Source organism: Falco peregrinus, chromosome 8 (genome assembly GCF_023634155.1).
Source record: "Falco peregrinus isolate bFalPer1 chromosome 8, bFalPer1.pri, whole genome shotgun sequence".
NCBI classification, from domain to species: Eukaryota; Metazoa; Chordata; class Aves; order Falconiformes; family Falconidae; genus Falco; species Falco peregrinus.
This window is the reverse complement of record NC_073728.1, coordinates 64,463,617-64,485,558: the sequence shown is the minus strand read 5'-3', so window position 1 is coordinate 64,485,558 and position 21,942 is coordinate 64,463,617. Positions and strand designations below refer to the sequence as shown.

General features: G+C 39.2%; 1 protein-coding gene across 4 annotated transcripts in view; it reads left to right on the top strand.

The window, feature by feature from the left end:
• Window positions 1-21,942, top strand: part of KDM3B (lysine demethylase 3B) — a 65,473-nt gene that overhangs the window by 7,170 nt on the left and 36,361 nt on the right. For 2 of the 4 annotated variants that reach the window (XR_008748541.1, XM_055812882.1), the window contains exons 2-6: window positions 14,517-14,684; window positions 17,156-17,269; window positions 17,704-17,809; window positions 19,311-19,435; window positions 21,184-21,252. Coding sequence is in view for 3 of the 4 variants with exons in the window: in XM_055812882.1 (XP_055668857.1) it covers window positions 14,517-14,684; window positions 17,156-17,269; window positions 17,704-17,809; window positions 19,311-19,435; window positions 21,184-21,252 (582 nt within the window). In the remaining variant the exon portion in view is untranslated. Of the gene's footprint in view, window positions 1-9,186; window positions 9,322-12,497; window positions 12,599-14,516; window positions 14,685-17,155; window positions 17,270-17,703; window positions 17,810-19,310; window positions 19,436-21,183; window positions 21,253-21,942 lie in introns of those variants that run through there. The other 2 variants (XM_027794321.2, XM_013303538.3) reach the window with 2 other exon arrangements.

The window sequence follows — 21,942 nt, the reverse complement described above, 5'->3', positions numbered from 1 at the left end:
TTTGAAGAAGTTGAATGTTCCAGTGACAGGCAGAAGAGATTTAGAGATCTCGTTAAAATAATTTGTTTTGACCTTTTTGAATATTGTTTGGTAGTGCTGAAGTGTAACAGCAGAAACAAGAGAAAAAGCCTAGAAAAACAAAATATACTTTGGCAAGACCTTAGATTTATTTTTTTTCTTCCCCCATTATTGTCAAAATGTAGCATATTTCTCCTTTGGCAGTTTATTTTCTTGGGTGGGCAATGTTGACATGGTATGTACAGGGCTTGCCTTTTACCAAATAAAATGCCGTAAGCTGGGAAAGTGGAAACCATGTAGTTTATTATCTGTTTGGTGAATATATAGTCACTTCATTTAGATGAATTTTTAGTTATGGCTACAGAAAGCAGCAGACTCAGTAAGAGCTGTGCAAATAGAATAAAATTTAGCAAGTTGAATTACTAGTACATATAATCATAAATTAGGTTGCTCTCCCGTTATATTTGTTGGTATTTTTTTCTTTGAGGCAGTTGTATGCATCGCACTTCAAATAAAAGCAAGAGACTGAATCATGTATTTGTAATGTCAGTAGTTCAGCACTGTAACTGATACGGTTTTTGAGCTACAGGTTGGCAGTTGGGAGTCCATTTTGTCGTTCAAATGGTTGCAGAAAGTCAGGTTTCTGTAATATCCATACTTTGATGTTTTCTGCTTTCAGCGGTGGTATCAGTGGAGATACTAGAAGTTTGAAAGGTGTCTTTTGTTTATTTGTTTATGCTTCTAGGTGTGACTGCAGGGCACGCCTGATGCAGGAATTCCTGTGGAATGCTAGAAGTTGCATACTTTATTCTGTCAGTTTTCAAATGGAACACTGGTTATTTTGTAGGAGGTGAAAACACAATGACTTCTGGATATGGAACAATTTCTACTTGAAATGCAAGTGATTGTGACCAAGTGGGGGTTTTGTCCTGAGTTATTGCTGTGTTACATCTCCCTGCTTTGATGGCAATGCATTTCCTAAATGTTTTGGATGAAAAATGTAGGCCAGTGTTTTAACTCAGCAACTGTTTCAAGAAATCTCTTTTGTAGTTTTAACTGCTTGAGGTACAAGGCATTTATTTATTTTCTGTAGGAAAGCGATCTTCTGCATGTAGTATGTATATACGTATTCCCCGGGCAAATTCTGTGCGCTGAGTAGTGGTTTCCTTTTGGCTGATCTTGTTCAGTGCTTCAGTGAATTATTTCTGCCCATTCTTTTTTTCCTTCAAGGTCTATCTTGTGATTGTTTACATTTCTACAGTGTTTCCATGCACATACATTGACTTCTCTGTATTGCCACCATGTGTTTGTGGTTTTTACAGAATCCCTGCTTTTTTAACAGACTTACAAGCTGATGGTGGCTTCAGAAGTATTTCTGTATAGCAGCATCATGTTCTTACAGAAATGTTTGGAGAAATTTCTTTCTAAGAAAATTTAGCCAGCGTAATGAAAGTTTGTGTATTGCGTTTGTGGTTGGTTGTTACATAGCTTTTTAATGTGGTCATAAAATACATTTATTCATGCAGTAACTTCTCTTGATAGTGTTAGAGAGCTCTCTAAGTAGTCATGATGCTTCCAGTTTCCACTGCTGATTACAGAACCAAATAAAAATTCGCGTTTTACGTCCACGTAGTTATTGTCCTGAGATCACTATGCTTCAACTCCAGTTAAGCACAATGCTTCATGCTTTCCTTGTGAAGCTGCTGGAGTTGGCATCTAATAATTTGTGCTACCTCCTTTTGATTAGATGCTTTATAATCAAGGCATCCAGCTTTTCAGTCAGTGGCAGATCAGTTTTCTTCTGTAGTTTCAAATATGATTTGAAACTGTTCTTAATGCAAGCTTAACTGTAGTTGGAAAAAAATCTTACTACTTCTGCCTTATTACCATTGATTAACTGATCGTGCTCTTCTGAGGTATTGCTGCTTGGTGGTGACCCCCTTGTTGCCAGTACTCGCTGTTGGGCATCCCTCTTTAGTAGCTCACCTGTGCTAGATGGTGATGCTCCATTTGCAAAAAAAACCAAAGAAAGATGGGAAGGTTTCCTTGAATAGCCAAGTTTTCTTTGCAGTATTTGCATGCTTAGCAGACCTTTTGCCACCTTTCTGAATTTTCTCTGAAAAGCCCATGGTTTTGTTGATGTCCACTTTGTTTGTTTCAGCATTAATAACTGTATTCAGAGACGAGTTTCATTTGTTAGAGTTGCTCAGTATGCTAAATGACATTGAGGTGGGTGATTCTGGAGAGAGGCTGACAATTAATTCCTTAGACATTCTTCTGAAGAATAGCATAATTTTCTACTTAAGAGGAATAGCTTTGGTTTCTTATTTTCAGTGTGTTGAAAATGTGGCATTAAGATCCAGGGTAAAGCTTTTCTTTGAGATTGAGGTTTTTTTAACTGTAGTCATGTGGTCTGTCTATAAGTCATCTAATAACTTAAACCAGATTTTTTACTTCATCCAATTTAATCTATAAAACTCAGCAAAAATGAGATGTACTACTACTTTATCACTAATGTTTTTTTCATGGAAGATGTCAAACTTGGAAAGCAAAGGAAAAAGAGTGAGGCAAACCAGAATGAGCAGTTGGAATAGCAAATTTTCAGAGGCTGTGATTATAAGAACTTTTGGAAGTTCCTCAGATTCTGCTCTGGTCTGCATAAGGTATCCTTAGATTTGAGGCCAGGAATGTGTGTAGAGAAATTTGATACTTTTTATGCCAGCTTTATCAGTGATGTTAAAAATTATGTTGCAATAATTGTACTGCTCCAGTACTTGCCATTTCAAAACTAGTAATTTTCATCCTGCTTTTATTATTCCCTCTAGACTTTTCTAAATCTCAGCTCTTCATTTTCAGTGCAGTGCCACTTAATGCTTTGGATACACAAGTTCAGGTTAGATGGAGTAAGGAAAAGTCTTTCATGTCATATGTAAGTTATGTAGTTAAAACTTTCTTTCACTTTTAATTCCTTCTGTTTATTGTAATTCTTTTTTTTTTTCCCCAGCCCTGTCCCCCACCCCTCACCTGAAACTTATTTTAATATCTGGCAAACCACTAGTACTGTCTTACTACCAGACTAATAGTTATCAGGTTTGTTCTTTCTGATTTTTAAATACAGGTGTATTTGCCAATTGCCAGTTATACAGGTACCAATTTTAAATTGTTTAAAAAGTCTGGGTATCAAACCTGCAATTTAAGGTGTTGCTTTTCTTTCGAGTTCCAGACTGGAGGTCCTTATCCTTTTCTTGCTGATAATTGGGTTGTAGAATGCTTGGGATTAGGAACAACCTACTTGGGTTTCTAGGTGATGTGTTTTGTGAAACATAAGATACCATCATCTCTACAGTTCAAATAGCTGCAGAAAGAAACAGTAGCCAAAAAAGATTGTTTTGCTGTTAGTTCACTGAAGTAGGTTTTTATGATGCTTTGATTGGGATGCAGGCAGACATCAGGTAAAGGTAACGTTTTAGAAGAAATAGCAACAAAAAGCACATTATTTAACAAAAATATGTGTGTGCAAAACAAATTTATTCTGTGAAACTCATACATTCCAGTAGCTCAAATGTTTCAATTTACTAATAGCAGAGAAAATTTAGAACTGTTAATTTTAGTATAAATTAAGGGAAGAAAGTGTCACTTTTTAAGGATAGGCTTGGGGAGTTGTGAATGAGTTCTTGGTTTGCAAAATGGGCTGGTGCTCCTTCAAAAGGCAGTCTTTCTCTGGCTCCACAGCAAGGAGGTCTCCGATGGCAGCAAGTTTCTGTAGGAATGCAAACATTTTCTGAAATAAAGTTCCTCTTAGAAGGCAAAGCATAGCGATTAACATATTTGGCTCTGCCTGGTGTAAAGTACACCACAATTACTGGATTCATTTCAGAGTGTGAAGGATGTTACATAACTGGCTCGAGATACGGCTTGCATAAAGTGGTACTGTGCCTGGTGTGCATGGTGTTGCAGTTCGTGATTCAGTTGGTTTGACAGACTTGTGTTGGCCATGCAGCCACAGGGCTATGAGGTTACCATTAGATCCCAAATTTGACTTGGATAGCATTTGTTATCCAAGAGAGATACCTGGCACAGTCATTTTCTTGTTTGGCTTAAACCAAATCTGTGTAAATCAGCTCGTATCTGGGGGTGTTCAGCTGATTGACAGTTGTTGTGGGTCTTGCTGGATAAAGTGGAAGATAGGGCAGCATATGGGAGAGACAATAGTTCAGTGCTTTGTGTTCCTATTCTTAGTGTAAGAAAAAAACATTTTGACGAAGACTTCAGTGGAAGAGTTTGGTCCGATGTTACTATAAGTCAATATATTAGCTAGGTACTATTAAAATAGTAATAAAAAAGTAACCCTTCCTATCTCTTGTGCATGATGCTTCATTGGACCCTTAAGCAAACAGCACCAAGGAAGATTGCAGGAAATCAACAATTCCTTGTGTGTGCTTGGTTTCTAGCCACATGTTCCCTGAATGTACATACCACAGTGTCAGCTGGGTTGCTTGTTCAAGGGGAAACAATGGGACTGTGTAGTGACGGTGGTGAGGCAGTGTCCTGGTGCTTTCAGTGACAGCAAGCTGTTAGTGTGATCTGATCTAAGGGTCTTTACCCATCTAAATTTCTAAAAGATGTTAATCACATAAACAAACTACAAAGAACCTCCAGCATTTTCTCAAAGTGCTGTTTTGAAAGTAACATCTTAAAGATATTTTGCATGCAGAATTATAAATGCACATATTTGTTATTTGCTGTGTATCAGGAGAATAAAACGCTATGCTACTTGAAGACTTTAAATTTAGAATTTTGGACAACTACTTTGCTTCAACTTATGATCTGGTTTGCATGGTGGCCAAATCTCATGGGGAGGGGGCAGAAGGATTGAGGCCACCCTCAATCTGCCTTTTGCATGTGGATTGTATGAAGTGGAGTTTTTGGAGTTCCAGGCTCAATCTAAATCTGTTTGTACTTCACCTTATGTTGTAAAAAAAAAAAAAATGTACATCAGTTTTGAATAGTGTCTCGCTACAGGGATGAGGTAGCATGGATTGAGGCCAAGCTAGATTGCTCGCACATTCGTGCTTGTGCTAATTAAGGTTGTGGACTGTCACTGTCACAGAGGCATCAACAGGGCTGTGCTCGCACAGGGCTCTGAGTGTTGATCGTTTTTGTTACAGCAGGAGTGTGGCAGTTGTAGTGGGCTCTAAAATGGCTGTGAACTGAAGCTGTACAGAATGGGGTAGGGCTTCCCAAAGATGAGACTTTCCCTTGCATTTTGTGGTTTGTGTGTGGTTTGCAGCACTTGATTTTGAGCTGTGATATTCACATTACTTGACATTTTCCTGCATATGTGTGACCAGCGTTAGGGTCAGTACTGATGCTCAAGCTGGAAATGCTGTAATACTGAAAAAAATGGGATACCGACTGCTGTTGGTTTTGGCACTTCAGTCATTCTTTCCTACCTACTTAACCCAACTCATGTAAATACATACCTTTTTGAGCCACATAAAGTAGTACTGGAAGACCAGTATTTTCAGGAATGGTTCCCTCTACTATTTTTGCTGAAATGTGTTTTGTGGGGTTTTGGTTTTGGTTTGTTTGGGGGTTTTTTTGGTGTTTGTTTTTTTTTAAACTTATTTTAAAAATTGTGTTAAACCAGGTCCTGACTGGAGCTGTCTGGGGTTTTAGAATAATTACAGAATTTAACTATGGCATTCTTGTTTTGCAGTTGCTCCTGATTCCCCCTATAATTCTGTTACTTACTAATCTTGAAGTGTTTCTTTTTCCTCTTTTGTTAAACTAAAGTTTAAAAAAACCAACCAAACAAAAAAACCCAAACAAAACCCCTCAAACAAACAACAAACAAAAAGGTCTGAACAGGGAAACTTATTGTTGCAGTGTCAAATGAACTTACAGTAAACAAAATCATATTTTTCAGATATGCTATATTTGAGTACTTTAAGATCCAAGTTTTGGTATAGAGTTTGCTGTATATTGCTGTGGTGTCAGACCATTGTTCAGACTTGAAATGCAATGATTATAATGCCAGCCAAGAGAGATTTAAATTCCAGGAAGCTGTTTTGATTCGGTAGTTTGAAATGGCTGTACAACTAGTTATTTCTGTATCGGCCCTGACATACTTGCTTGTATAAGGTGTGTCCCAGAAAGTTGTCCAATGTTGATTTTTCATGTCATATTGTATGTATTCTGTCACTTTTTACTCTTACCTGTATAAGTGATCACCTTTGAGTAATAATCATGTGTGTCCCTCCATCTCTTTGTTGTCATTCCATCCTGTTGCATCAAACCATCATTAACTCTGCCAGTGCCATTCCTGACATGTTTCTGTAGCCTCTTTTTTCCATTCCTACTATATAGAGATCTTTATAGTCTCTCTGCGTAGTCTCGTCATTGCTTCTGTTCTTGCAATCCGTCATTCAAGGTAATTTTCTTACCCAGGTATTTCTAGTTCGATCTTAATCCCAATATCATCTCATCTCTATAGTGGGTAGATCAGATAAGACTATTTATTCTCTTTCTGGCAGGCCTTTCATGAAGACTGTTATTAAATCCCCTTTCAGTATTCTTTTTTTCTTGATAAAGCAACCTAACATCACCACTCCAAAGCCTGCATTTTCTAGACTGTTGATGGTTCTTGTTTGCTTCCTTCTGCTGTCTCCTGTTCTGACCCAAACTGGTCATAAGCATTTTAGCAGGTGTCTTACTGAGGCTGAGTAGAGACGCAATCACTTCATTGTATTGTGTACTCTACACCTGTTTATATATGTGTCTATCCTTTCTTGAAACAGTGTTAGCTGAACGTATACCACCTCAAGGTCATTATAATCTGCTCACTTGTTTTTTTTTCTATAAAACTGATATTTGTCCTGTCACTGGTAGTATCTGCCTTTGTTTAGCACCTTGTGCTTGTTTTTGTGGTTATGGTGTGCTCTGATTTGAAGCACTTTCTCAAGTTTGTCAAGATAATTTTGAATTCTGTCTTCAGGTGTGCTTGCAGAGCTTTCTAATGTGTGATCTTTCTGCTGAACTTCGCAATCCTGGTGTCAGTTACAGCACTCATTGACTGTTCTCAAACACTTTCATTTTTGGAACTAGAACAGATTCCTATGAAGACCCTCAGACAAATGCTTCGATTTTATCAGAGAATGGTTGGTTTTTGTGCTCAGCATATAGGCCATCTTTTCCTGGTGTGAGATATTACACAAAGTGTTCCAAAGCCTGAATTCAAGGTGGGAGACCTGTATTTCTCTGCTTGAGAGACCTGGTAATCTTTCTTCAAGCAGAGGATGACAGAGGCTTTATGTATCTAATCTATCTACTTGTGAATGTTTTTAAGTAGCTTTTATATGGGAGTTACTGCTCTTTCTTCGCAGCAATGGATTAGCAAAGTTTTTTCATATTTTCTAGGAAAGCTTCAAGAGTAAAAGTGAGGCAAAGTTGTTATTTGTTGTATGCAACCCAAGAATATAAAACTGTACTTTGCAAAAAAAGCTGTTCATTTAAAAAAGAAAGTGAATTGCTTGCATCTGTTGAATACTCCACATGCATTGCTTCTCAGGTTGCAATGCTTTGTTCTGACTGTATGTCCAACATAATAAAGAAACAGGCTACTAATTTCTGACTGGCATTTTGTGATGCCACCAGAAAAAGTGAGTTAGGACTGTACTGTCATCCTTGTTGTTTTCTTTGGAAATTTTTTAATAGGCTCCCGGCTTTATAGTTGGTAATGTGTTTCTGGCTCATCAGTGTATCAAAACTAAGGAACATTGGGCCAAATACCAACTTCTGAAACTCACATGAAGTGCTCCTTTTCAGTGTTAGAGATCCATTACAGCTGTGGATTTTGAGTGTTTAATTCATACTCTAGTATATATTTAGTACAGTGTGACACTAATATTTTAAAGAAGTTAAAAAAATAAGGGAAGTTTAGTCAACAACATCAGATTTTTTTTACAGTTTTGTTTTCATTTTAATGCTGTCTGCTCTACTAAGCCAGAACTGCATTGAGGCTAGTAAACAGGTTAATTCATCATCCTTTTTTATAACTGGCTCTTTAACTGTTGAAATTGTTGAAAGGGTTTTTTAGAAGTCTGAAAGTACATGAAGGCAGGTATTTTGTTAAGTTTTTTGCAAGGAAAAGTTACTGTTACCCAGAACCCATTGATTCCTAAACCTGTTCATCTTAATTAGAAATTGTTAAGTACTGTGTAGATTACTGTGCATGTTAAGTGTTGACTCACATGATACCAATGCTCACCTTCAGTCGCAAAACAGAAAAATATTTGTGGCCATTTATTAGCACCTTGCTATGCCAGAAGGTAATGGCTTTAGTAGGGTTATGATTTCTCTAGCTCCTGCTGGTTTAATACTATTTTTGTCCTTGATCCTGTCAGAAGCATTTTTGATTGGTTTGCTTAATTACCATTATGCATTATAAACATAGGGAAGTGCCAAGGAAATGCAAAAACTATGTATATTTTCTAATTTTAGTATTATATTTAGTGTCTTCACTAAATACATAGTGTCTTGATCAGTATCAACCTTTCAGCATAACTGTTCTAACAACTAGTTTCTTGGTTATGTGATGAAATCTACTTTGACTCGATATAAATTATCTCAGAGGAGGATTTTTCTCCTCAGGTTGTTTGTTTTGGTTTTTTACCTAATTTTCCTGGCTTTGGGAATCACGTGCATTAAGACACTGATGTGTGTATATTTATTTCAGATAAGATTTTTTTGCCTTTGCTTGTAAGAAATAGTTTGAAGTGTGATTACTGGGCTGGAAGCTAAAAGTTTTCTAAGCATTGACATGTACATCAACTTTGTCTCACATAATGGATTCCAAATAATGATTGCATTAGAAAACTACTATAGTTTATTTTTTTTTTAACCTCATTTAATGGTGGTACTAGTTGCATGAGATCTCAAATGTGTCTCCCAAGTTGAAAACAACAAGGTGTTTTCTGTGTTAGGCGATGGAATTAGAATCTCAGTATCTACCTTCCCTTCTTTCCCACATGTTGACAATGTAGTTCTTTCTACATCATGAGTAAGAGGTCATGGACTGACTTGTTACACAGTCTTGCTTGGCAGTCTGCAACAGATTCCTACCAGTGCCTCCTTTCTGGGCGTAAGTACTATTATTCCAATTTACAGATGGGGAAACTCAGCCAGTGAGACTAAATGGCTTGACCAAGGTCATGCAGGAAGCCTCTGATGAAGCAGGGAATTGAACCTGGGTCTCTGGCTACTCTCTAGCAACTGATGGACCATCCTTCCTTTCAAAAATAGGTAAATTTTAAGACCATTTTAAGGGATATTTTTGAACTTGGATTTTTTTGCCATCTTCTGCTTTTTATAATATATAAAACCCTAAGATGTAAAGATTTCATGTTTTTCATAGATGGCAGCTACATTAGACCTTTGTGCAAATTCTAATGCAATAAGCTGCCGTATTTTTTCTATTTTAAGTCATGTTTAGAGCCTGTGTGTCACCTGATGAAAAAGACCAATATATCTGTCTTACCTACACTATGGTCTTACTATTGTTGCTTTTACAGTGGAACTGATGTTGGAAAACTTAAGAGGTAATTCCATTGAACCAGACTGTAGTTCTCTGTAGTGTATTAAGGCTGGACTGTTAGGGTATAGTAGCTACACAAGAATGTGTCTTCTGGAAAATACACTTCAGGCTGTCTTTGTATATCAAACAAGGCAGAGCAACAGCTCTGCTTTCTAGTATCACTTTTTCGTGGGACAGGCAAAAAAAATAAAAAGGGAAGGGAGTGGGAGAATTACAGGTGTGTATGCACCCTGTGTTTTTTGTGTTTGGGGGAAAAATGGTTTTGTAGATTAAAAGAACCTCAAACAACCAAAACATAAGCCAATTAAGTCTGCAATTAGATTTTTGCTTAGGGAAGGTGTTTTTCCCCATAGGAGAACGTGGGAAATTCTGCAGGTGCATTTCTGTCTAAGCACCATCATGTTTTTAAATGTGATACAGACATAGCTGCACTAATGGCGTATCTGGTTGCTGTCATCAATACCACTGTTTAAAAGCATTGGTATTAACAAAGCACCATTGCTGTTCTTACCAGCAGCTTGTCAAAATTGATTGTCAGCAGAGTTAGCAGGGTCAGCAGAAGATACTGTCAGTAGATGTGACCCTATGAATTGTTGGGCCATGGATACATTTGAGAGGTAGTTTATTCTGCTGTAGCCAAGGCTTTAGCATGCAGATGTTTCCCTCTTGACACTTGAAATTACACAATTTTCAAATTAAGATGAGAGAAAAAAACCCCAAGACATTCTTAATTATAATGCAGCCACTTTGCTTAAGGCTTCTGGGGGTTTGAACAAAGGGAGAATATTTCTGTTTACTACTTTATCAAAAGGAAATACGCTTATTCACTCTTAAGTCTATCTCCTCTGCCCTTACTTTCCTTGCTTTAAGCATCTCTTTCAGAATTCCCTTAGTGTTTTTCACATAGAATCCCAGCATATTGGGCATCAGTTCATGAATATGCTGTAGTTATTATCTGTAGTAATACAAAGTGGTATAGGCACAAACACTCAGTGTGCTGTGCAGGTCTGCTGCTGCTTCTTGCACACCCAGTATGCAAAGTGATTTCAGGTTCTGGAAATAGAAACTGAGAACACAGCTGTTTATATTGAGTTTTTCATCCTTGTTGATGCTGCGTGATCTGTTGGAAACTACTGACAATATCATGTGTGGTGTTGCATGGATCTGGAACAGCTCCCTTGCATCTGTGTGTAGGAAAATACTCTGGGGGTATTGACTTAGAATTAGTAACACCTTTTTAATGGTTAGAAGTCAAAAGTTTGGCAGGACTGCATTGTTTACGTTGATTATACAAAGATGGAAGAAAACTGAGTATTGAAGGTAAAGCATGTAAAACAAACTTGTCCTTGCTTCTCTGTACTAATCAGCTTTGTAGGGAGATGATCTTAACGTGATAATGTTGTAAATCTCTTCTGTCCTTTTGATCCAGTTCATGGGTCTGGGATTTTAGAAGGGAAAACTATAAGGTCTGTCTTCCATGTTAGGTGATGGAAGTAGAATAGTTCAGTTGGAAGGGACCTATAATGATAGTCTAGTCCAACTGCTGACCGCTTCAGGGCTGACCAAAAGCTAAAGCGTGTTATTAAGGGCATTGTCCAAACGCCTCTTTAAACACTGACAAGCGCGGGGCATCGACTGCCTCTCCAGGAAGCCTGTTGCAGTGTCTGACCACCCTCTCGGTAAAGAAATGTGTCCGTTCCCTTTTGTCCAGCCTGAACCTCCCCTGGCACAGCTTTGAGCCGTCCCCGTCCCCACGCATCCTGTCCCTGGATCTGAGGGAGCAGAGATCACCTCCCTCTCCACGTCCCCTCCTCGGAGCTGCAGAGAGCAACGGGGTCGCCCCTCAGCCTCTGCTCCAAACTAGGCAAACCCAGAGTCCTGGGCGGCTGCTGGCGGGATGTGCCTTCCAGCCCCTCACCAGCTCCGTTGCCCTCTCTGGACACATTCGAGGACCTTCACATCCTTCTCAAATGGTGGGGCCCAGCGGCGCAGGCAGCGCTCTAAGTGAGGCCGCAGCAGCGCTGGGCACAGTGGGACAGTCCCCTCCTGACCGGCGGGCTGAGCTGTGGCTGATGCCCCCGGGATGCGGTTTGCCCTCTTGGTGCCAGGGCTTGCTGCTGGCTCCTCTTGAGCTGCTGCCCACCAGCACCCACAGGTCCCTTGCTGCAGGGCTGCTCTCCAGCCACTCCTCTCCCAGTTTGTGCTGGCGTCAGGCATTATTCTGTCCTTGGGACAGAATCTGGCCATTTGTTCTTGTTATGTTTCATGCCATTGATGATTGCCCAATGCTGCAATCTTTCTAGATCCCTCTGCTAAGTCTTTTGTCCCTTGAGAGTCAGCAGCACCTGCCAGTTTGGTATCATTAGCAACCTTGCTAATGGTGCATTCAGTTCCTACATCCAGATCACTGTTAAAAAGACTGAACAGCACTGGCCCTAGGACTGAGCTCTGAGGAATGCCACTGGTGACCAGTCGCCAGCCATATGTAGCCTCATTCACTGAAACCCTTTGAGCCCTGCCATCCAGCCAGTTCTACACCCAATATACTGTGAACTTGCTTACCTTGCAGTTGGACAACTTGCCCAGAAGACTGCTGTGAGGAACAGTACCTAAAGCCTTACTAAAATCCAGAAAAACTCCATCCACTGCTTTCCCTTCATCTACTGGGTGGAAGGTCTTGTGGTAGAAAGAGATTAAATTAGTTAAGCAGGACTTTCCCTTTTTGAACCCATGTTGGCTGTGCTTGATCATTCCATTGTCCTTTAAACGTCTTTCACTAGCACGCTGGGTGGCTTTCATCGGTTTTCTGGGTACTGAAATTAGACTAACAGGTCTGTAGGTCCCTGGATCCTCCCTCATGGCCTTGTAAATTGGAATACTGTTGGATAGCTTCCAGTCAGCGTGAACCTCCCCAAACTCCCAAGACCTCTGGCAGATGATTGAGAAGGGGTCCTGCTGTAAGGTCCATCTGCTAGGATGTTCCAGGTAATATTGCTACTGCTTTGTATGTGATGGGTACGCAGTATTTGTCAGAATGTTTAGTGAACCTCTTAAATGTGGAACACCCATCTTGAAGTTCATCACAGGCTATTTCTTGTAGGCTTGGTTTGGTGGTTTTTTTGTTGTTGTTGTTGTTGTTGTGGGTTTTTTTTTGGGGGGGGGGGGGGGAGTTGGTTCTTTTTTTTTGAAACAGGGAGTAACATGTTAAATTTGGAGTTAAAAGTACAGCTGTTCCATTTCATCAATTTGTAATGATTCATAGAAAAGTGAGGTGGTTTATAGGTTTAAGACAGAAAGAAATTTTCTTGTGGTCTTTCTTCACATGTGTCACAAGGTAAATTGACTTGTTTGAGTCTTGTGTGAAGTAATAAACTAAAACTAAACCTAATAGGTATTCTTGTTTATTTAGAACAGAATGGTAAGCTGCACTTTATTGCTTGTTTGAATTTGTCTGCCTTTGGTAATCCTCGCCAAGTAGTTTAAGGGGACATACTAGTGAGAAGTCCTGTCTGTGTAATTAATTTAAAATCTCTCTTCCTTTTCATCAAATTCTTAAATATCTGGCAAAAAGGCACACGTTCCAAAGTCAGCATTATTCTAATGTTTCTTTTAGACAACCTTTTTTCATATAACCTTTACAATATAAGAGAATCATAACAAGAGGATTACCTCACTAATACCGTACATATAAACAAAAGGTTCCATTTCATTATACTTACGTGATAGTCCTCTCTCTGCCACATGCTGCTGCCAAGGTAGCAGAAATACAATACTAAGAAAGGTACAGGCCCACTGAAACTGGAAAGGTGTTCAGTCCAATGTGCACTGTATTGCTGAAATTTGTTGAAGGAAGAGTATCTTGAAAGGTCCAGTCTTCTTTCACTGCAGGACAGTGTAAGCAGTAATGGAGTTCAATAATTCGTCAGGAGAGTTGCTTCATAGGCTCTCCCTCTCCCTTCAGAGTCTGGGGGGAGGAGTGGGGAAGAGGAGTGTATGAGTGGTTTTTAATACCTCTTTTAGTGAGGACTACTGGTGATGCAGAGAGCTATCTCCAGTTAGCGCCTGGTTACCCTCGGTGATCTTGTAATTATTACAAAATTTTTTGTTTTGACTGTCCAGCTTAAGGTGTTTCTTAACAGATTAGGAATTTTTTGCTGTTCATCTAACATATTTGATTATATTTGTGTAGTATGTAAGTTCTGTGGATGGGAGATTGGAATGTGACTGTGTTTTTTACATTTACTAGCCCTAGTTGTTAGGACATGGAGTGCGATGTGTAACCTGCATTCCTGTTCTTAGCATTCTTGCCATGTAACTTTGTATGGCTTTAACATTTGTCCTTTGCGGTAGAAAAAAAGGGGATGTTATCTTACAATAGCGATTTAGAATTGTAGTGTGGTTTATATTGTCATACTTGTAAATACGGTAATGAAAGATCTAGTGAGTATGTATTTCTGGAAAATCTCATGCCACCCAACATATTTGCATTTGATTCAGGGAGTTTAATAAGGTACAAGGCAACACAAAACTTCTGATTTAGAGTGAATTTCACAATCACAGACTTTCCTGGCTGAAGGATTCTCTAAAAAAATCCTGATGTGAGAGAGGCTTGCATTAGGTTATCAGCTGTATTTTGAGGTGAACAGTTTTCACATCTTTAATTTTTTCTGGGGAAATGAAGTATTTGGAGCCAGTGATGTATGTTTGGGGATAAATAATTTTTCATAGGTTAGTAATTGTTGTGTATTTGATTCCCGTTTCTTTTGTAATGTTTGATAGCTATGTTACCTTGATTTTTCTGACTGAAGCTGCTGTCCCCGTATCCACAGGGATTGTAGAATCTACTTTTTTCAATGCAGTGTCTGAAAAGAGCTGAAATGCCTTCTAAAATTTTTTTTATCAGATCTTTGTGGAATTTGATGGCTGTAACTGGAAGCAACATGCCTGGGTGAAAGTCCATGCTGAAGAAGTTATAGTGTTGTTGCTGGAAGGATCATTGGTTTGGGCACCTCGGAATGATCCTGTTATGCTTCAGGGGACTCGAGTCTCACTGGCACAGTGGCCTGCACTGGTGAGTATTTGGCCAAAAGCTCTTACATCCTTAGAGGTTTGCATCAAATCTGCTGTAAAACACAAAGCTTGGTACAGGGCACCATTCTGCAGGTACCAAAAATTGCTTGGGCATGGATTTTTGTTTTAAATGGTAAATAGGAGAGCAGTTAACTAAGAATTACAGTGCCTTTGGAAAGGCATCTGAGGGGCAGTATGCTTCCAGTTGGAAACAGAAACTGCCTCAGAAATTGAAAGCTGTTCACTCACAGAAATGAGAGATGTGTTTACCAGCAGGTCTCTGAAGAAATGTGGTACATAGCTGAAAAGATTATTCTTCCATATTTTAGAACTTTGAGTGTGTTAGGATTTTCTGAACTGTGAGAAATAAGCCCTTTGGTTTTACTATGGACTCTCTAGAGCTCTGTGTGGGAAAGGTTGCTGCATCATTTAGTAGGTATTCCTGAAGGCACTTTGAGGAAGAGGATAGAGTGTGGGCTGTGCCTGACCTATAAGCCCTAAGTTGGCCCCTCCTAATCTAAACAAAAATTTTTATTTCGGTGTTGTTGTCAGTATTAACTAACATGACACAAAAATTTTTCTCCTGTTTCTTCCATATTGCTGTTTACATGGCAGTTACATGTCATGATAACTGAGATGAAAGCCAGTATGTTCTGACTAGCATGTCTGAGTATACCCGTTCTGCAAACATCCTGATGAGTAGGATATAGCGAAGAGAATTCCTTACATCCTTCGTTCTTCTCTTAGTGGCTTCTGAAGATGAAAGATGATTATATGTGAGAACCTACCCTTGTTTTCATGCTGTCTAATTTTTATTAATTTGCCCTTTCATTTCTTTTCTCTTCTTGCAGTCGTTGGACTGCTTGGGATCCTACTCTCTGCTTTTTAATATTGCATTTTTTTGCATGAGCACATTGAAATGTTTTTTCCAGTTAAGGACCTTGTGCCTTAGTAGGATTTGAATTTAGTGTTTTAAATGGACACTTGGGCTCAAAGCAACAGTTTCAACACGGCATCTTTCTCTGAGGGTTTCTTTATTACATTTATTTTAAAGCAGAAGAAAACCAGGCCTTTAAAGCAGAGATCTGTAGTGTTTTTTCCATACGTGGAGTTTCCTTTTCAGTGTGTTTCCAACTTGACTCCCAGTGTGAACTCCCATTTTATTTCATATGGGAAACCATGTTTGTTACAGGATCAGTTTCTTTCAGATGATTCACAAGTATCTTGATGTCTGAGTGATTCGGGGGCGTTACTATAGTCCGCACATTTATTGTGTAACAAGTTGTATCAGAACCTTTTAGAAGCAAATATGGGTCCACTAAGATCCCAGAGTATTTCCACTATAACTCAAGCTGTATCTGAAGACTTGCTGAAGGAATGTTTCCATCCCCTGTACTCTGGACAGCCATGTGAGCACACAAGTTTTCACTAAGTACTGGAGGCCTACCCACCTAACTGCATGGGAATACAGATTAAAATACAGACTAAAATACAGACCAAAGCACTAGAGTATGTATGTGCAATGTAGAGACAATTCTGGAAGCCAGATACGTAGTGTTACAAAGCAGATGGTTTGTTGTGGGGGTTTTTTTGGAGTGGTGGGGATGGTTTGGATTTTTTTTTTGGTTTTTTTTTTTGAGATATATCACTTATGAATGTGTATTCATCCTTCATTGTCTGTCTCTTGTAAGCCTGTTCACTTTTAGGAAATAGTTTTACATAAACTGAGAAAATAAATTTTATATTCGTACTGTTGTGTAGAGGGGAATGGAGTGTGAACAAACCTGATGAGAGCTGTTAAGGGGAGAATGTCATGAACACTTGTGTTAAAATCATGTAAGTGTGAGCATGCGACAGATAACATGTTTTGAAGACTCCAGTGGTTGGCAACTTCATCTTCCATCAGCAAGTTGCATTAGAAGGTTATCATTCTAATGCTGCTAGGTGTGTTTAGTGATTTGTCCTGCAGCTTGACTATTGATATTACACCTTTTATGAACTTCAGTTTTGCACAAACACTAGAAAAAAGCTCCCCTTTAATAATGTGCTATAAATTTCTTACACCTGATTCTGTATGGGCATAAAAATGCTCCTTTCAGGAGGCTGTACCTGAAATATGTAGGATAGTTTGAAGTATTAACTGAAGGGGGATTTACACTTGAGCATCAGAAGGTGCTTACCAATGAAAAAACAAATATCACAAAAGGTTTTCGGTTCTGCTTTAAGCTCTAAGGAAGAAGCAAAGCCAGTTTTCTGTAATTCCTTCTTGTAATGTGCCACACTTGCAGGAATTATTGGCTTGGACATAATGAGTAATAATTTGCATTAAAACTCAGGCACTGGGTGGTGCAAGTTGAGAAATGAAATGTTTTATTCTTAGTGGTAGTGTGAAATAGCATGTGAAAACAACTATTGTTGGCGTGTATGTGTGCTCAGTCATTTTTATAACCTTTTTTTTGTTGTTCATCACAGACCTTCACTCCTCTAGTAGATAAGCTGGGGTTAGGCTCTGTGGTCCCAGTGGAGTTTCTTCTGGACAGACATTTACGTTTCCTGTCTGATGCCAGTGGATTACGTTTATTTCAGGTATTTGAACTGTGTTCAGTTAAATTGCAAATTCTACTTTGTGCTGTGCTTGTCAGATTAATATTTTTTTTTTTTACTGTTCCACTTATGTATTCTTGTCTTCCTCCTTTCACTGCATTTGTTTCCCTGCTTTTCCAGGTGCTTACACTAACCCCCATTTGCATTTGAAAAGTCCCAGTTCCTCTGTGTGTTGGTCAGTTGGGGAGCTAGCTGTCAGCATCCTGTAGCCGATAACTGAAATGGAAGCTTTGCAACAGCTTTTGCACAGCTAGTCCTTTTTTTACTCCTGGCCTGTTCAGCAATGTTTTTCTTAATTTTATTTTTTTTGGTTTGTCAGTGTCAGAACAGTTCAAGAAGAGCTGTCACTTAAAAACTACTGATTCCATTACCTTAAAAGACTATACTCTTACGTTAAAATTGTTTGTTGTTGGCAGATGGGAACAGAGAGTCAGAATCAGATTCTGCAGGAACAGCCTTCACTACGAGAATCTGTCAATGCATTGATCAGTGACCAGAAGCTTCAGGAGATATTTAGTAGAGGTGAGACAGTTTTTCTGTCTGGGAGCTACTTTGCTGTGGAACAGCTAGACTATGTTGGGATTTATGAAGGAGAATACAAATAGTATCTGCTACTATTTGATTTGGACGGTCATTTTTTCTGTATTGTTTTGCAAGTTCTCTACAGGGAAGAATTATTTTGTCACAGATACAGGTAAGCACTTGCTGAGATACAACCAGAAATACCTACTGGGAACAATCACTGAAGATGTAGTTAAAGTAGGACAACATATTATTGATAATGTCCATATATTTACAACTTCCTTTAAGTTTTAGTTTTCAATTTTTAAAGCTTTGGTCCTAGTCTATGGTTCTGTTCTATATTTGTGGAAATTTAGAAGTGAAGTTACTCTGTACATCTTTAAAAAAAAAATAATTCTCCTGTTACATCAAATTCAAACTTTGGCATTTTGATAATTAATACATGAACTTTTTTAAAGCATAGTGTGGCTGCAGCTGCTCAGCATAGAGTTAATACATTAACTGTTGTCTGGATTGTGTATTAGGGCTAAGCCCAATTTCAGCTTTTGTTGTCAGATTGGGGTCTCTAGTTCAAGTGCTAAAACAGTTTTCTAGCTGGAGTTTGGTTTCATGGGCTAGGCAGCCACCCTAAAGGTAGGCCACTGTATTAGAAGGATGATGCAATTCTTAATGGGGTTTTGGTGCCTTTTGGTTAAATAAAATGTCTATTGATAAAAATGCTATCAGGACAATACTTCTTACATGAGCCAGTAGCTTCAGAATTGTCCACTTTGGAGCCGCCTTCTGAAGCACCTAGTTCTGGTTGTATCAGATACGGGCTGTTGGATCATGTGGATTTTGATGATCTAATATTAACAAAGTTTTTTTTGTCTGGACTTAGGGTAGGAGGAAAGCTCTGCATGCTGATGTGGAGAGTGAGGGCAGGGTCGGAGGAAACCTTTCTGTAGATGATCCGTTACCTGTGTCAAAGAACTAAGACTGGTTGGTTTAGAGATGTTGGCTATTTGTACAATTATGTAAAATTTTCCACAGTTACAAATATGTGTTTCTATTCTGAACTGCATGCAGTTTATATTGGGATTTGATGCATCTGAACTGAGTCAAAATGCTCTGACTGTCCACTAGATTGATGCTTCATAATTACTGACCTGTAGGTTAGAAAGCAAAAGAGTTTAGTTAGCAAGGAACCCCCCCATCTAGTTTGATTTTGTCGGAGTGAGTTAATTTTGACCTTTTGCGTTTTTATTTTTTTTACTTGTAAACTGTATTAATCTTGTTTTTACAGTAGTTTTGAGTTACAGCAATGAGGATTTATTGACTTTTTACAATAGAACGCTTAGCTTAGCAGGATTTGCAGCAGAAGCGCTAGTGTTTTAATTTCTTTCCACCTGAAAGATGACACTTCAAGCTCTAATCATGTGCACAGAACTTTTTTCTTATTTTGTTTACTGTATGACACAGAGCTTGTTTGGAAGATGTACTCAAAGTCCTTCTTTTCCAGGTCCTTACAGTGTCCAAGGCCAAAAAGTTAAGGTTTACCAACCAGAGGATGAAAATAGCTGGCTCTGTGGTGTTGTGAGCCACCAAGACCCAATAACTCGTCTAATGGAGGTGTCTGTGACTGAGGTAAAAATACAAAGCAATGCTTTGGTGTTCCTAAAATGCCATTCCTCAATATCTTCTGGAGAATGACAGCTTCACTTTTGGTTCTTTGTTCTTTGCTTTAAAAGATGAGTAATTATCCATGTTGCGATTTGCAGAAAATTTTTTTCCTGTTATGATGGCTTTCCACAATAAATGATGATACACAGTTCACTTCTATAAAAGAAGAAGCAACTGTAAGAAATTTTTTGGAAATGAATGCTGTATGAAATAATATTGGAAGTGGCTTTCTGGATGGGAGAGCGTGCTGATGTACGGAGAGCTGCCTTCTGGGTCTGGTGTGCTGTGGCCTTCCTATGCCTTCTCTTAGCTTCTGCCTGACAGGCTGTACAAGTGGTTGCAAGCAAGTGTAGCACAGAAGATGAAGTCTTAGGCTAAACAAAACTGATTTATGTATTTTAGCTTAGGCTGTTTACTTTTGCCCTGTTACTGTCAGTTAACCTAGTAAATGTTGTAAACAGCACAGAAAATCTGCACTGCTAGAGTTAGCTGGTTGCATGATACGCTTCTGTGCGGTCTGACAGGTAGTTCGGTTTAACCAGCACCCTGCTCCCAGTGGCTTTCTTTCCAGGAGCAACGAGGAACAGGCCTGTGGTGCTGTGTGTAAACTGCTGTAGCAGCAGCACTCTTGTTGGGTTTTTTTGGGTCCTGTCCCTTGTCCCCTGCTCCTGTAGCCTTTTCCACGTGCAGTAAAATACAGATGCTGAATGTGCCTAGTAAGCCCTGTGTACATACATACGCAGTAATCCTGTGCTCTGACTGCTAGATCTGTTGTTGGTGTGTATAGAGGGATGAAGCTGGGTTAATTAACATTGATAATATCCAGCTGTGGTTGGCTTCAGGAGCGGTGGGTTGGCCAATGTAGATAAGGTGCAGCTGTGGCTGGTTCTGTGAAGAGGTTGGGTAGCCAGTGAAGAGAGAGCAGCCGAGGAAGAGAGAGGAGGAAGAAGCAGAGAGAAGAGAGAGAGAGAACGTGTGCCTGGGGTGAGGAGTACTAGGAGAAGGCAGCAGAGGGACTGGCATGAAGAGTATGTTGGTATGAGATGGTAAAAGACCTTGTTGCAGCCGGCTGGTTTGGAGAGTGCTGTGACACTGGTGCACAGGAAAGAGTGTACTATGTATGGTAGATAAGTGTAATACTTTGGAGAGGCGTTGAGATTGTGGAGTATATGCCTTCAGCAGATAAGTGCCAGGAAGCACCCAGTTTACGGCAGTGAAACTTACTACTGTGAAATAAAAAGGTAACCTCTAAGCACAGTTACAGAAATGGAGTGTTCTTTGCTCCATTTGGGGAGATGCTGATGAAGATAGTTAGCATAAATTTATGTGCTTCCTTCCAGCAGTCTTTTCTACATCTGGCAGAGTGAATGTGTGGAAGGCTAGAACAATACTGAATCAAATTTAAGAGCAGCCATGTTTAATGCAGTGAGTGCCTCTAGACATGCTCAGTAAAAGAAGTATACAAGGAAGCAATGGTAGGAATGAAATCTGAAAGTTTTTTAAATAGAGAATGAGCAAAAGGATAGAAGGTAGACTGGAAGGCTGTAGTTTTACTAAGAAAGTGGGGCAGAAAGAAAAGGCAAATTGGAGAGGGGCTGCAGAGTAACCCTGTGTTTAAGGTCTCTTATGTTGATACTTTATACTCTAAATTAAAAACTAACCTCCTCTTTTCTTCCTCCTACCTCCTCAATATCAATCCGAAAAAAAATTAGAGTGGTGAAATAAAGTCGGTGGATCCTCGACTGATTCATGTGGTGATGGATAACACATCTCCAAGCGAGGTACTACAACAGTTCAGGTCTTGTATATACAGTGAAACTTCATAAATATTTAGATATAAAACATCTAAAACATGGAAGCAACTGAAAACTGATGCTGTGTTCGCTGGGATTTTGATAATGTAATTGGAAGAGGAAAATTTTCCTCTTCCACTTTGAGGATGGTCATAGCTTTCTTTCAACAGTCTTCTCTTTTCATTCAGGGCTGTTAGATGGAGTTCAGCATGGATCTTGGGGGAGGGGGTCAGTAATCATGACTGTGCTCCATTGTAAGGGGTCGTGCTCTGATAATGTTTCTCTGCTCACTGCCTTCTTCTAACAGGGTACTCTGCTTCTTCACAGGCCTTTTTAGGCATTTCTAAAAATTACCACCTGGCTTCTCTAAAACAGGCTTATATGCTTGCTTAAATATTGTAGGCTTTGGGTAGTGGACAGAAAGCATGCCCTTCAAAAGAATGGTGGGAATTAGACTCCTAGCAAAACTTAGTGTACAAATAGTTTTCATGCATTAGCAAGAACTCTGTTGGAGCATGATTGTGTTGCATGTCTCCCAAAATCTGTCATGATGCGCTATGTGCTACAGCAGACTAGCTCAGCTAAAAATCTTACTGTGAAGGGCCTATTCTAGTACAAAAAAGACAAGACACTGCACTTACATTTGTGTTCTGTTCACATGGTATCTTTCCTTAGATG